A 14,563-nucleotide genomic window follows, 5' to 3' on the forward strand; every position below is an offset into this window, starting at 1 on the left:
TAAGATGAAATTTACTTCAATTAATTTAAAATAAATCAAGATTAATTTAATTTGGGCAACAATTTTTATAATTTTTTGAAATATCATTTACTTATTTCATAAAAATCCATTAAAACCATCCTAAATTAATTAAAAACGGGTCAAACCGGGTTGATTTCGGGTTTCTGGGTCAACCCGAACCCGACCCCGTCTTACAAACGGGTCGAAATCCCTAAACCAAACCTGACCCGATTCGGGTTCGGGTTGACCCAAACCCGAAATTCTCGGGTCGGGTTCGTGTCAGGTTTTCGGGTCGGGTCAAATATTAACACCCCTAGCCCTAATATCAACTCTAGATGCCTCCTAGCTCTATCGTGCAGTGACTTAACCACATCCCAAGTATGATGCATTATCTAAGATTTATAAAGAGATTGGACTTTGTCTTTGTCCATTTAAAAGAATAAAAAAGTAACCTTCATGTTTGTTCTTTGTTATGGTCTCTAATTAGCTCAATTATGTTAGGCTGGAAAGCAGCAGTTCAACAAACAGAATATCCTTATGCCATTAGAGTAATATGAAAGGAACATTAAAGAATAATCAATCATTCAGAATGAACAATGCCAATTGCGATGATTCTCCCTGAGGTGTTTAAACTGTAAATATAAAGAAATAACTCACGACTATTACTTCATACAACTTAATCGACTGGACAGCAAAGCCCAACATGCTATCAGTCTATATCTTCACTTCCATTCAAGTTGTGTTGAGTTGTCACCTGGAGAAGTATATAAATAATAATTGTGAGATAATTTCAGTAAAGCTCAATGTGAAAATCTATAACTTAATAAAATAAATGATCATCCCCAAAAATCCATTCAACATATATCATCATGTAAAAGAGTGGTGCAGCAGCAGGAAGGAGAGATCCACGCAAGAGCTAAGCTCAATGGAACAGTAAAAACAGGAGAGAAATTTTGTATTGAAAACAAGCTAACAATCTCTCTACAGCACACGAGCTTAAGAGGAGAAAACTACTCATTCTAGAAAGTTGAAAAGGTGTAGGAAATAGAACTATAATAACAGAAAAGTACTAAAGCTAATAATAATAAAAGTAGTGGAGCTTGAATTGAAGGTAAGATGGTCCGCCAGGTCATCCAGGTAAGTGCTGCCTGCATCAGCTCTCCCCCGCTTCCGAATAGCTCGACTCCGACGAGCTTTCAATAATTTGAACTCCATCAGGTGGGTAGTAGTTGTAGATATCCGATACGTTAAATGTAGGCGAAGTAAGGATCTCAGGAGGAAGATCAATGATGTAGGCATTGTCGTTGATTTTGGGGCGGATTGGAAACGGTCTCAACTTTCTCGGGCTAAGCTTGGAGTAACTGCCCTTGTGGAACCCTCTCGCGGCGCATACGGATCATCACCAATCACCTGGCTTGAAGCTTTTAAATCGCCGGCGAGTGTCGGCTGCCAGCTTGTACTTGGCACTTGATTCCTGTAGCATATCCCTTACCGACTGAATAGTTTCAGCTGCCTCAGAAATGGTCTTGCTGGCTTCGGGCTTGCTGCAATTCGGTAAGATAGCCAAATCAACTAAGTGGTTAGGGGGTTTAGTATATACCACCTGAAACGGACTAGTCTTAGTGGACCGATTCACCAATGAATTATAGGCAAACTCCGCATGGCTGAGAAGCTCCTCCCACTTCTTAGGATTATCTTGGACAAGACATTGCAGCATATTTCCGAGCGTCCGATTGACGACTTCCGTCTGACCATCTGTTTGAGGATGGTATGCGGAGCTCAAATTAAGGTCAGTTTTTAGGCATCTCCAAAGCTCCCTCCAAAAGTGACTGACAAACGTAACATCGCGATCAGAAGTGAGACTCCGGGGAAGGCCATGTAACCGGACGATCTCCTTAAAAAACAGATGGGCAATGTTGACAGCATCGTATGTCTTCTTACACGGCACGAAATGGGCCATCTTGGAGAAACGATCTACCACCACCATGATTGTCCGCCCCTCGTTTGGTTTGCGGTAGTCCCAAAACGAAATCCAAAGTTAAATCTTCCCAAATGGAATCAGGTGTAGGCAAGGGAAGGTAAAGCCCCGTGTTTTGTGACGTACCCTTATAATGTTGGCAGACGGAGCATCTTTCGACATACCTTGCTACGTCTCGCCTTAAGTGCGACCAAAAGAAACGGGATTGTAGCAACTCAAGAGTTCGGTCTCGCCCAGTGTGTGCCGAGAGACCGCCACCATGAAGTTCCCGAATCAGTTGGGGTCGCCACGAAGAATCTGGAATACAAAGATTATTGCCTTTAAATAGAAACCCCTGTTGTAATGTGTAGTCTTGTTGAGGCCGGCCATGCATACACTCGATCCAGATGTGCAAAAAATCTTTATCGCATGCATAAAGAGCCTTAAGTTCCTGCAAACCGGTGATTTCTGTCTGCAAAATGAGTGAGCAAAGCAGCTCGCCGACTTAGAGCATCCGCAACACGGTTGGAATGGCCGGCTTTGTGTTTGATAACAAAGCTGAATCTCTGAAAGAAAACTATCCAACGGGCGTGCATACGACTGATGCTTTTTTGGCTATTAATATATTACAGGGCTTGATTGTCACTACATAAAACGAAGTCTTTATGCAGCAAATAATGCTCCCATTGCTTGAGCGCCCGGACCACAGCGTATAACTCCTGTTCATAGGCCGACCACTTTTGTCGAGCTGAGCTCAATTTTTAGTTGAAATACTCAATCGGCTTAACTTCCTGAGATAATACAACCCTAACGCCTATGGATGACGCATCAGTGTCTACTTGAAATGTCTTATCAAAGTCAGGGAAAGCTAATACGGGTGCGGAATAAAGGGCGGCTTTAATTTTGTCGAAACTCCGCTGTTAAGTAGGCGTCCAGGAGAATGTCGGAGACTTCAAGCAATTTGTTATAGGAGCCATAATATTACTGAAGCCTTTAATAAATCGTCGATAGTAGTTGGCAAGCCCATGGAAACTGCGCACCTCAGTGAAATTTGCGGGAACAGGCCATTCCCGAATGGCCAAAATTTTCTCATGTGCTGTCATGAAGCCTGTCGGAGTGAGCACGAAGCCCAGGAATTGGATGTTCTCTACCGCAAACTCACATTTGGCTAAATTGAGGAATAGCTGATGCTCTTGTAAGGACTCAAGAATTGATTGAAGATGACTCATGTGGAGAGTTAGAGAGTTGCTAAAAATCAAAATATCATCAAAGTAGACCAAACAGAATTTATCGAGGTAAGGCTTCAAAACCTCGTGCATGAGTCGCATAAAAGTAGATGGCGGAAATAATGTCCGGGAATGTGTCTAGTAGCTTCTGTACATCTGGTGGAGGAACTTTATCAAGTGATTTGGACACATCCGCAACAACTAGAGCAAATAGGAGATTTCCATCCCCTTTGAGTCTTAACAATTCACATTCCACGATTATACAAGACATAGTAAGACTCGCGGGGTCGGTATTTGGGGAAGACCCAACAGGCATTAACTTCAATTTCTTTCCCTTTACCTCTACGGTATAAGTGTTAGTCCAGCCATCGTGGACGGCACCTGAGTCATACTGCCAAGGTCTACCGAGAATAAGATGACACACGTCCATGTCAAGGACATCACAGGTGACTTGGCAAATGTAACGCTTGCCAATAGAGAACGTGATCTTGCACAGTTCCGATACGAGGAAGTCGACTCCCTTTTTAACCCACCCTATTTTAAAGGGATTCGGGTTTCCAGTGGTTTTGATTTGAAGGGCTTGAACCGCTGCCTTGGAGATAATGTTCTCTGTACAACCACTATCAATTACCAGTTCGCAAACCTTATCACTGATGGTGCATTTAGTACGAAACAACTTATGCCTTTGAGTGTCGACGGGAGTCCGCGGGGCCAGTAACATTTTCTCCATAACTCCCAATATGGGTTCACCATCATCTGCCAAAACTTCCTCCACCCATTCTTCAATATCTTATTGAACACCAGCTGTATCAATTTCCTCCTCGCCTTCTACTAGCTGTACTTGGTGTCGAGCCGGACACTCATTCGGCTTGTGTCCGGGTTGCAAACACCTAAAACATTTGATCACATTGGGCTTGGCATACGGATTCTCACGTGCTGGAGCTCGCGGTCGACCGGTTCCCTTAGATTCCGGAGCTACATTAACTGGTGCTGCCGGGACTGTAGAAAATTTTGTTGGTGGAGTCACAGTTTTGGAAGGTCCAGCATTACCGTCTACGAACGATAGGCGGGGAAGGCTTGTCCAATAATAACGTTGAAATTGGCTTTCCGCCTTAAGGGCGAAGTTTACGGCTTGGGAGAGGGACCAAACTGAATTGAGTTCTAGCTTTTCTTGAAGGTTCTCCTTCAAACCTCCTATGTATCGTGCCACAAGCTAGTTCTCGAATTCCGTCAAGTTGTTTCGAGCACTCAAACGATAAAACTCCTCCGTATATTCATGGACCGGTCGGTGACCCTGCCGGCACTGCTGATATTGAAGATACAATAATTGTTCGAAATTCGTGGGCAAGAAATGCCTCCTGATGAGCTGCTTCAGACGACTCCAACTACGGATTGGGCCCTTTCCTTCACGATGTCTATTGTGGAGCAGTTGCAACCACCACGCACTAGCTCCACCTTTGAGACGACAAGCCACATACTTAACTTGTTTCTCAGGTTGAACTTCCATATAGTCAAAGAAGTTTTCTACAGCGCCTTCCCAATCCAGATAGTCTTCAATGTGGAGTCTCCCGTCAAAGAAGGGAATATCCATTTTTATACGGAATCCGTCAGTTTCCATCCGTGGCGGACGGTGTCTTCTTCCCCTGGCCGGTTGAGGAAAGAATACTTCTCCTTCAGAATCAGTTTGCTCTGGCCTCGGAATGCCCTCTTCTTCTGATTCTGAATATTCTGGCATTGGAATGGGACCTCTTCTCGGTACAGGGATTTGACGGACTGGTTGCCTCAACTCAGGTAAGGTTGCCGGAGCAAAAGGTCGCGCTATTGGAGTTATAGCTGCTCTTATTTGGCGAAGCTCGTTTCGCATTTCCTCTGCGAATCGGCCGAAGCTGGTCATCAGCTCCTCAAGCTGCTTCGACGTCTGTCGGTGGCTCTCCCACAGGGACTCTAGACTCCGATCGCCGTCGGGTCGGGGGTGGCTGCTGCCTTCCGCCATTCTCATGAACAGCCTAGCTCTGATACCAAAATGGTGCAGCGGCAGGAAGGAGAGATCCACGCAAGAGCTAAGCTCAATGGAACAGTAAAAACATGAGAGAAATTTTGTATTGAAAACAAGCTAACTATCTCTCTACAGCACACGAGCTTAAGAGGAGAAAACTACTCATTCTAGAAAGCTGAAAAGGTGCAGGAAATAGAACTATAATAACAGAAAAGTACTAAAGCTAATAATAATAAAAATAGTGGAGCTTGAATTGAAGGTAAGATGGTCCGCCGGGTCATCCAGGTAAGTGCTGCCGGCATCAAAGAGTTTCCTGAACAAACATTCTTCTTGTTACTATGCAAAAACATTAAACCATGAAGACTTTTTATATCAAAATTGGCATCTCATATGATGTTCATATCATCAATCAGCTTGGGAAGTCTAAACTAGGTAATAGAGTGAAGAATAACAAAATCCACAACCAGGTGAGAAATTAACGTAGCAGTAGCCTAACTACCGGAGCCCTGCATTGGTACCCATACCCACACCCACCCATGCCCATGACCTTCTGGGTGGGTACTCAACATCGGGGGATAAATCAATATTCATTACTAATCACCGTATATCTTATATTACTGCAATCCTTACTACGTAGTGCATAGCACTTAACCACACTGCGAATACGGTAAATTCTGATATGCGGCTTGAAAGTTTGCAATCAGAGCAAAAAGGCAACAAGCCTCAAGGCCATCAATCCATGACAGATGGCATTCAAAAAGCATGGAAAGTGGGTGGGTATAGGTGGGTATGACATTCCAAAAGTCATCATGGTTGGGCGTGGGTGGGCAAAGCCCGTCCTAGTAAAGCATGGGTACCCAACCAGGACCCCATGTAGGGCTTTGCTAACTACTCAGGTGAGAATTCATCTTCTGTCTTTTTAGTATCTTCTAGTATGATGATTATTACTGGAGTGTCTAATTAGTCCAATGAGGCTTTATAAAGCTCATATATCTTATAATCTCTAAATGTTAGTACCATAAAAAGAAACATCAGCAATAGCCTCAACATTTCATCAATGGAAGGTGTCTCATTGTAAACAAAATAGACAAGTTGAGACCATGCAATTCGCATAAAAGCATAGGGGAGCACGCATGCATTGAAAAAAGTATAAGAAACCAGCTTAAAATGTTTTGATACCTGATTTGAAATATTTAAAGCATATTTGCCATAGGCTGGAGGCTGATATCTAACTTGGCTGATATCATCGTCTCAAATTCCTTATAGTTGATCTGCCCATCTCCATCCCTGTCTGCCTCACGTATAAGTTCATTAACTCCATCATCAGTTAGTTTCTCTTCAAGGTTTGCCATCACTTGATGGAGCTGCACATTCAATACCAAAGTGCCACAATTCAGAAAAAATTCAGATGTTAGAACATACATCAACCTTTATATGAGAAATAATACAATCACTTGACAAAGTTTAAATTAACTTTTATTTTGATTTTACTTTAATAGAGAGGAGAATGGAACTTACTTCGTCTGCTGAAATGAAGCCGTTCTGATCCTTGTCGATGATACGGAATACTTCCATAAGCTCAGAATTAATGTCCTTTAATGACGGGAGTAAGTTAGTAACATTGAGGAGAGAGAAAACAAAGGAAAGCAAGCATGAGGAGAATCAAAACGCATGAGGCTATCTCTAGCAAACATAACATATTGGTGCCAAAGGATCCTGAACAGCAGGGCCTACATGAACTAGCAAAAAACATACAATTTCAAGTTCTTTCAAAATAAGGCTAGATGCACGGCTCTTTCAGTAAGACTGCAAAGATGGTAAAAATACAAATCATTCTACCTGATACCACTCATTAAAGAGTGTGGACCAAAAATAGACCAAAATTGGCATGATGCATTAATGGTGAGCTTAAGCATCCAACCATTCCTGGCTTGAGAAAACCAACGAAAAAGATTCTTCTAATTATGTACGATAGTCTTTAGCATGCAATGGGAGATGAAAAGTCACGCAAGCATAGATTCCATGATTCGTTTATCCTTCACTTGGATCCAGTAACAGAGCCAAAAAAAAATTGTGAAAGGAGCGCTAAAATTATTCTAATTTTTGAAGAGGGTACAAAATCAAATTTTTACTACAAGAAATGTTTATTTATATATATCTATTATACATGATGACAAATGAAAAAGTTAGGATTGATGTCATCAATCTATTGTTTTATCAGATCAAGTAGAAATATCTCAGAAATTTTCTTTAAATTATTGATTCATAATTAACATTATATGACAAGAAAAAACTTTTTAATTAATATTAACTTTGCAGTAGTAAAAGAATAGCAAAAAAGACGCCGATTAACATAATACGATTTCTAGTAGAGGGCCAATAAAGCTTAAAAGCTAACCAAACCAGAAAATTTATCATATGAAAAAACGAGAATATCATAACAATGAAAACAAACCAAAAGAAAATAACAGAAACTAGTACGTAAGGGTCAGTGCATCATTGACCAAATTAACCAATATATAACAGTTAGGGCAGTGTTCTACGAACAAAAAAGGGCCATCACATTAGTGAATGATGTAAAAAAAGAGAATCCAAAACACTACAAAAATTGTCTATAGTAAACCATTACTACGTACATGACTTGAGCATTGGCATAGAGCTTATGATAGAAGAGATGAACTTACTTTCATTATGCTTTTCATAAGATTCAGGAACTCCTCGAAATCAATGGTGCCACTATTATCAGCGTCAACCTTACTGATCATGTCTTGCAATTCCATTACTGTTGGATTTATACCTAATGATCTCATCACTATACCAAGCTCTTCAGCAGTAATGGAACCTTCATGGGCATCACAATAAGATTAATATTATCAAGTGAAAAAAATCGTCCAAGTCAGCCAAAACAAATTGTAAGAGGTTATCATATCATTTAACAACTGGTATTGAATGTGAACCAAAGAAACATAATTTGAGGTTGATTCACTAACACCAGAAATCTAAGTTAAAGTCTACAATTTTTTAATTTTTAAGTGAAAATCAATCACTTGTACTTCTAAACAATTAATAATAGAATACTACCATCACTTCCTCAACAATCATATAGGCTTTGTTTGGGACGGTTTTTTTATTGCTTCTTAAAACAAATTTTTAGTTTAAAAATTAAAAATTTTATACTAAAAAGTTGCTTTAAGAAGCAGTAAGAAATTTGTCCTAAACGAAGCCATAGTTTCCATACGTGTCACCACTCTTAAATTTATCAAACATGATAGAAAACTCTACAACTCAAAAAAGACCCAAGGCTCAAGTAAGTTACAAACAACACAAACAATTATGATTGAAATGATCAATTAACTATGATCAAAAAAATTAATTAACAATGATATCATGTTAGAGAGTTTACACTAAAATAAAATAAAAAATGAGTTTGTAACACATGATTATGTATTTTCAACCCAAAATTTTTTAAGCATATGGAACTGATATGTTTTTAACTCAAGGTTGGGCTTGATATGTCATGCAAAAATTACGAATCTCAATGTAAGTCGAAGGGATAACTTTCAAAATTTAGCTACAAATTATCCGAAACTCGATTTCAATAAACTTATAACCAAACTTATCAACTAGATGAGACGAACCCAATAAATTCAAAAGTTATCTAATCAAGTCAAAATGAGCCTGATCAAGCACTTCAGGAATAGATGAAAGCTTCGGGGCACTCATTGGAGGACCAAAATGATCTCTGAATTTTACACTTTTCATCTACTCTAAAGTTATCTAAGCATTGCTTTGTTTGGTTTTTTTGTGCTTTTGTAAAAGACAGTTTTAAAAAATATTAATTTTGAAAATGGAGTTTTTTAAGGGAGAAGCATATATAAAAAGATTTCTCAAAACTGCAGAAAAATGAAAAAAATGGAGTTATTGGGAACGTGATTTGACGAACCAAAAAAAAAAAAAATCCTCCAAAAGGGAAAAAAACGCTCAAACAAACAAAGCCGCCGCAACGAGTCGCTGACTCGGCTCCTTCGGCGACGTTCCCTTCCTGTCGGATCGGATTTCACGACGTTTCGACGACGTAATTCCTGTGGGATTGGAAGTAACGACGGGAACCCGCTCGCTGTAAAGTAACCATCTTTCTCCCTTTCGCGCGCTTCTTCGACCAAATCCGTAAATCCGCCGAATTCGGGGATTTAGTAAATCCGGGATTTACGGCAAAAAGAGGGATACGGAGGAGATTTACCGAGTGCTCAAATCCCGTTTGGCAGGATTTAACATAAATCCTGTTAAATCCTGTTGCCAAACAGCCCCTAAGATTGAGCTTGAGAGAACGAAATGACGATCTTCCTAAATTCTAACAAATGATGTTGGGCAAGGGGTTTCTGCGCACATACCGTCGCCATCCTTATCGAAGTGGTTGAAAGCCTCCCTGAACTCCGCCGTCAGCCTCTCCGCCATTTGCTAAAGCTTTCAGAAGAAAAACAAGAAGACTGATCCTACTGTTTCTAATACTTTCAGTCTCTCACTTTCTCCTTGTTGATTGCTTTGACAGAGAAAGCGAAAAGAGTTCAGCTTACAAAGAGATTAGCAACCGCTTCCGAACCGCGTACCATAATAAGAAAAAAGAGGAGGCTAAAGGCTACCGTGCTCTCTCCCTTCACTCCCTCCTCCCCGCTGAAATTCTCAAGGAAAAAACAAAAGTAGTCGTGCTCGGTGCTCACACTAATAAGCGAAAAATAAAGTTTTAATAAAATATATTTAGATAAATTTAATATTCTTAATTTTATATTGAGATTAGCATATTTTAAATTGCATTAATTTTAGGTTAAATTTTAAAATATATCCTCATTGTTTTAACGGGGAAAATATCTGAAAATTTCCCTGGTGGGCCCGTTCTCGACTAGTCGACTACAAAAGACCAAAATTATTTGTGAAACTACCGTACTAATTGTTAATAAATAATGCTTATGATAATACTAATAGGATGATCAAAATAACATCCAAATATGAGGTGCTTATAGTCGAATCAAGCCACAGGCGAGCCCACGATCACCGAATTATGAAATTATAAGACACTCAAATGCTCAATAAGTGTCACTGATTGAGGGAATTGATATCGACCGTCCACCAAAACACTCCCAATATGCCCTTGATTTCCTTTCTATTTATTAGTCATGTCACTCCTATAAAACTATAAATAGACCTCTTATTCTTCAGTGAAAGGGATGAGAGCAAGTAAGAGAAAGAAGAGAAGTAAGGACTATAAATCAAGGAGCTATTTTGCTACTAGACTCCTTGATCACCGCCTTGCTATCGATCGTCAATGAACTTTTGCCTGGCCACTAACCATTGTTGGACTTCCGCCTGACCACCGACCATTGTCGAACTTCCTCCCGCCACGGACCGCCGTTGGACCATCACCCAGCCATCGACCATCACGGGACTTCCGCCTGACAACCTACCATCGCCAAACTTCTACCCGATAAGCGTCAAACTAATTTTCTACTACTGTTAGATTTTTGCCCAACCATCATCATTGATTTTTCCTAATAAAAATCCTAGTATTTCTAATTCTATGATAATACTGGGTATCCTTATGACATTAGGATGAAAAACTCTCTTATTTTATCGTCGAAAATATTCTAGCCTGCAACAATAGGAATAAAATTTCTTTTTTTAGGGAGTTTATGCTTAGTCTAAATATAATAATCAATTATCAAATTAATTAAATATCTCTTAGATGGGGAAAAGTTCTAAAGCAAGAGGCCCAAAAAAAGTTACCAAAAATAAAATTTAACCCAACAAATAGAATATACAAAATCTCAAAAAATAAAATAAAAGTTATGTTATAACAAATTAAAATTTTAAATGTCTTATACTAAATTTAAATTTATTTTAAGAGGATCAGAACATTTAGCAAAACAATTAATGCATGTCTCTTTAAAATTATCTCAAATCAATTCAGCAAGCCCTTTTCACAAGCCTAAAGCTAACCTATTTTATCCACTGTTTTAAAATTTGGACCGAACTGATATCAGTTCATTGGGGAACTGGTCAGGTAATCGGTCCGTTCAAACTCAAAAATCTCTTTAACATTAGACCGGTTAAAACCGGAGTGAACTGCCGGTCCCACCAATTTTTTTATTCAAACATCACGTTTTAAAAATTATGTTTACACTTTACACTACCAAATTATTAAATAAGTCATCTCCAACTGAAAAATTCATTTTTCATTCTAAAATACCGTAAAATTTTAAAATGCGATAATTCATCTCCAATGGAACTCCATTTCCTTTTTCCACACGCTTCTTTGCGAATGTAATCATCTCTCTTGTTTCGCTCACTTCTTGTGAAACTAAGTAGAGTGCGAAGATAATCACTTTTTTTGTTGTTGGTGAACAGCACAACACCAACAAATACTATTCACCCACCGATTTTTGGCTTGAAATTTGGAGTTCGAATGCAGTGATTCTCGAATGACATACAATGACATGCAGTTCGGTTGGAGATATCTAATAATAAATTCTAGCTAACACGAGCGCCTGAAATAAGCCTTCTATATGAATAAAAATCACTCGCTAACCTAACAAGTGAAGCAAATAGATAAATACCATTAATACCATATCAAAAAACGAAACTATTAATCTGAGACTATTCAATAATCCATATGCACATAACTTGAAAGAACCTATAGATAATCACAAAAAGATGCTAATTCTGTCCACATTGTCTCATTCCGCGTACAGCTCAGACTCACCAACAAGAAGAAAAAAAAAACTGAATTCCAAACAAAAGATGTAAATGTTGAACCCACAGATAGTATCAAGATTACAAATATAGCTAATGTTGCAGGCAGGGAGTTTGAGGAGTGACATGCCCGCTTGCACTTCCTTGTGCATTGATGCAATAAGATTGCAGACGAATATTGGCTTGCTGAGGAGTAAAGCTCACTTCACTCATGGTGATGTCGCGGCAGGGCATGCTCGAGCTGCAAGCCAGTTTGATTGCCACATCACTGACTGAGCTTCCTTGCAAACCCAGATACGATACCTCGCTTATCGCCACATTTCCCGTCTTTGATCATCATCATCAAATTCAAATGAACAAAAAAGTTTCATTGTTAGAGGCTAATTAATATGAGGATATAAAGGCTTCGTTTGTGACGACTTTTTTTTATTCGCTTCTTAAATCAGCTTTTTAGTTAAAAAATATAAAATTTTGTTAGAAAGCTGCTTTAAGAAGTAGTAAGAAAGCCATCCCAAACGAAGCCGAAGTTAGTTGTATAGTGCTCACCTTATTTGGACAGTTTAGTTCGGGGCAGTAGTACTGATCGATGACTATGACACCTGCTTTAACTGAAGTGAAGTTGATGTTCTCATAGGAGATAGACTTGGCATGACCAGCCCCACCCTTTCAAATGCACAATTACATTTAGCAGTCAGAGAATTGTATGCTTGCAGGAAATTAGCATTAACTGTGCATTAATTTAAGGCTATGTTTGGGACGGTTTTCTTAGTGCTTCTTAAAACTATTTTTTAGTATAAAAATTTTAATGTTTGTACTAGAAATCAGCTTTATGAAGCAAGAAGAAAGCCGTCCCAAACGAAGCCTAAGAGATAGAACTATGATTTGGTTCTGACGGACGATACTGGATTAGCATATTATTAGGTGAGCTTAACTTATAACTTTGCAATATAACAAGTAACATTAGAAGAGTAATGAAGCTATACTCTGATAACTTAAAACAAATAAAAAAATCATTGTTTGTTTGTGATTTTGTCTACCTGCCATGTCTTAATCCTTATACCAGTAAGGGTGTTAAAAATGTGGCTGTTGGAGATATGAATTCCCTCAACATTGTCTTCAACGCCATTTTTTCCAAGGCTTCCAATGCTGCACATGAATTAAAACAATAACGTTATGTATTTTTCTCTTTAGCCATGCATGAGCCTAAAATACCTACATTAAACAAATTTCATTAGAAATTTTATGACGAACCTTATTCCATGACCAGGCCCGCAAGTAATATGGCTCACATTAATATCATAGCTACGTGGCCCGATTGCGATGCAGTCATCTCCTGAAGATGAGTAAACTTTCATTTTTATATGATATATGATAATTAAAAATTCAAAATATGGATGGAGGCAAGGATGTACAATCAACAATGTAAATGTAAGAAATTTGTATAAGGCATACCTACTCCAATTGTGGAGTATGAGATGGTGCCATGCTGGGAATCAGAGATAAGAATTCCATCAGTATTTGGCGAGTCCTCAGGAGAAGTGATTTTGAGACCGCTCAGCGTTACATAATCGCTTTTGTACACCACTAAATGCTTTCCAGGGCTGTCCTTTAGGTTAAGATTCTTCACTCTAAGATAATCACATCCCATAAACTCCATTATCTGATGTTATTATCAGAATTTTTTGCATTCAAAAGAGGCCAAAGTAAACGAATTCTGTTAAAAATAAATCAATAGATGACAATCAAGCACACTGGAAATAGAGATATATTCATACTTACATATGGTGCATCCCTGCATTGCTGTCGGTAGAAAGCATGAGAAGAAAATAGAAACTAGTTAAGCAAAGATTTGAAGGCTAATTATAAATAATTAATTGCATAATTAATATCATAAATGAATTTGCTAATAATAGCTAGCTCAGCTTACATTTTTGGACAAGCAATCCCACCATATGGAGCCTTTGCCATCTATTAAACCATTACCGAGAACAGTTATTTTTGGTATGTTTTTGAATATGATCCACGTATCGATTTGATTTGTCCACAATCTGTTTGGGGCCACAAGACCTCCACTGATCTGCTTGTCAATTCAAAATTTTGATTGATTTAGATATAATGACTGTCTTTCTCAAGAAAATATTTACCCAAATAGTAGAATGATCAAAAGTAACATAATTACCAAAAATTTCAAGCTAGAACTACACGGCCCTTCAAATATTATTTTGCTTAGCAAATAGTTCTTTCCTCCTTTGCCTGTCACAACAAAATATGGATTTCTAGGATCTGCACAGGCAGCTTTCCACGCATTCAAAAAAGCCTTTATCGATAACAAACTAATTTGTTAGAAAAATATTTACATGTTTTATTAAAAAAGTATAAAAAAAAAAAGTTAAGAAGAAGAAGAAGAAGAATGCATAAATTTGAAGAAACAATTTACAAAATTTACCTTAGTGTCATCTGTTTTGCCATCTCCTCTTGCTCCGTATGCCATCACATTATAAATTGGGGAAGCTCCAGCAATAATCGCAACCATCAAATATAAAAATATGATTAATACAAATTCCTACATAAATAATTTAAAAATAATTAATCTACAATGCAAATAGAATGCCATTTCTAACATTTCAAGGAAGATAATAG

The 14,563-nt window shown here is 38.5% G+C and overlaps 2 protein-coding genes across 2 annotated transcripts in view; both read right to left on the minus strand.

The window, feature by feature from the left end:
• Positions 1-516: 516 nt before the first annotated feature.
• LOC110111569 (neo-calmodulin-like) lies at positions 517-9,878 on the minus strand. Its single transcript, XM_020843493.2, has 5 exons — positions 9,571-9,878; positions 7,864-8,021; positions 6,698-6,772; positions 6,359-6,543; positions 517-754 (listed from the first exon to the last, which is right to left on the minus strand). The coding sequence occupies exons 1-4, from the start codon at positions 9,632-9,634 to the stop codon at positions 6,373-6,375; spliced, it is 468 nt and encodes a 155-aa protein (XP_020699152.1). The 5' UTR covers positions 9,635-9,878; the 3' UTR covers positions 517-754; positions 6,359-6,372.
• A 2,076-nt stretch (positions 9,879-11,954) lies between these two features.
• The window catches only part of LOC110111557 (probable polygalacturonase At1g80170), a 13,432-nt gene continuing 10,823 nt past the window's right edge, over positions 11,955-14,563 (minus strand). Inside the window, exons 2-10 of the mRNA XM_020843480.2 lie at positions 14,370-14,486; positions 14,103-14,240; positions 13,851-14,000; positions 13,703-13,723; positions 13,376-13,583; positions 13,175-13,256; positions 12,961-13,069; positions 12,470-12,586; positions 11,955-12,250 (exon numbers count right to left, since the gene is read on the minus strand). Of these exons, the coding sequence (XP_020699139.2) occupies positions 12,017-12,250; positions 12,470-12,586; positions 12,961-13,069; positions 13,175-13,256; positions 13,376-13,583; positions 13,703-13,723; positions 13,851-14,000; positions 14,103-14,240; positions 14,370-14,486 (1,176 nt within the window). The 3' untranslated portion in view covers positions 11,955-12,016. The remainder of the gene's footprint in view (positions 12,251-12,469; positions 12,587-12,960; positions 13,070-13,174; positions 13,257-13,375; positions 13,584-13,702; positions 13,724-13,850; positions 14,001-14,102; positions 14,241-14,369; positions 14,487-14,563) is intronic.

This window comes from Dendrobium catenatum, unplaced genomic scaffold, assembly GCF_001605985.2.
Source record: "Dendrobium catenatum unplaced genomic scaffold, ASM160598v2 fragScaff_scaffold_167, whole genome shotgun sequence".
Taxonomy (NCBI): Eukaryota; Viridiplantae; Streptophyta; class Magnoliopsida; order Asparagales; family Orchidaceae; genus Dendrobium; species Dendrobium catenatum.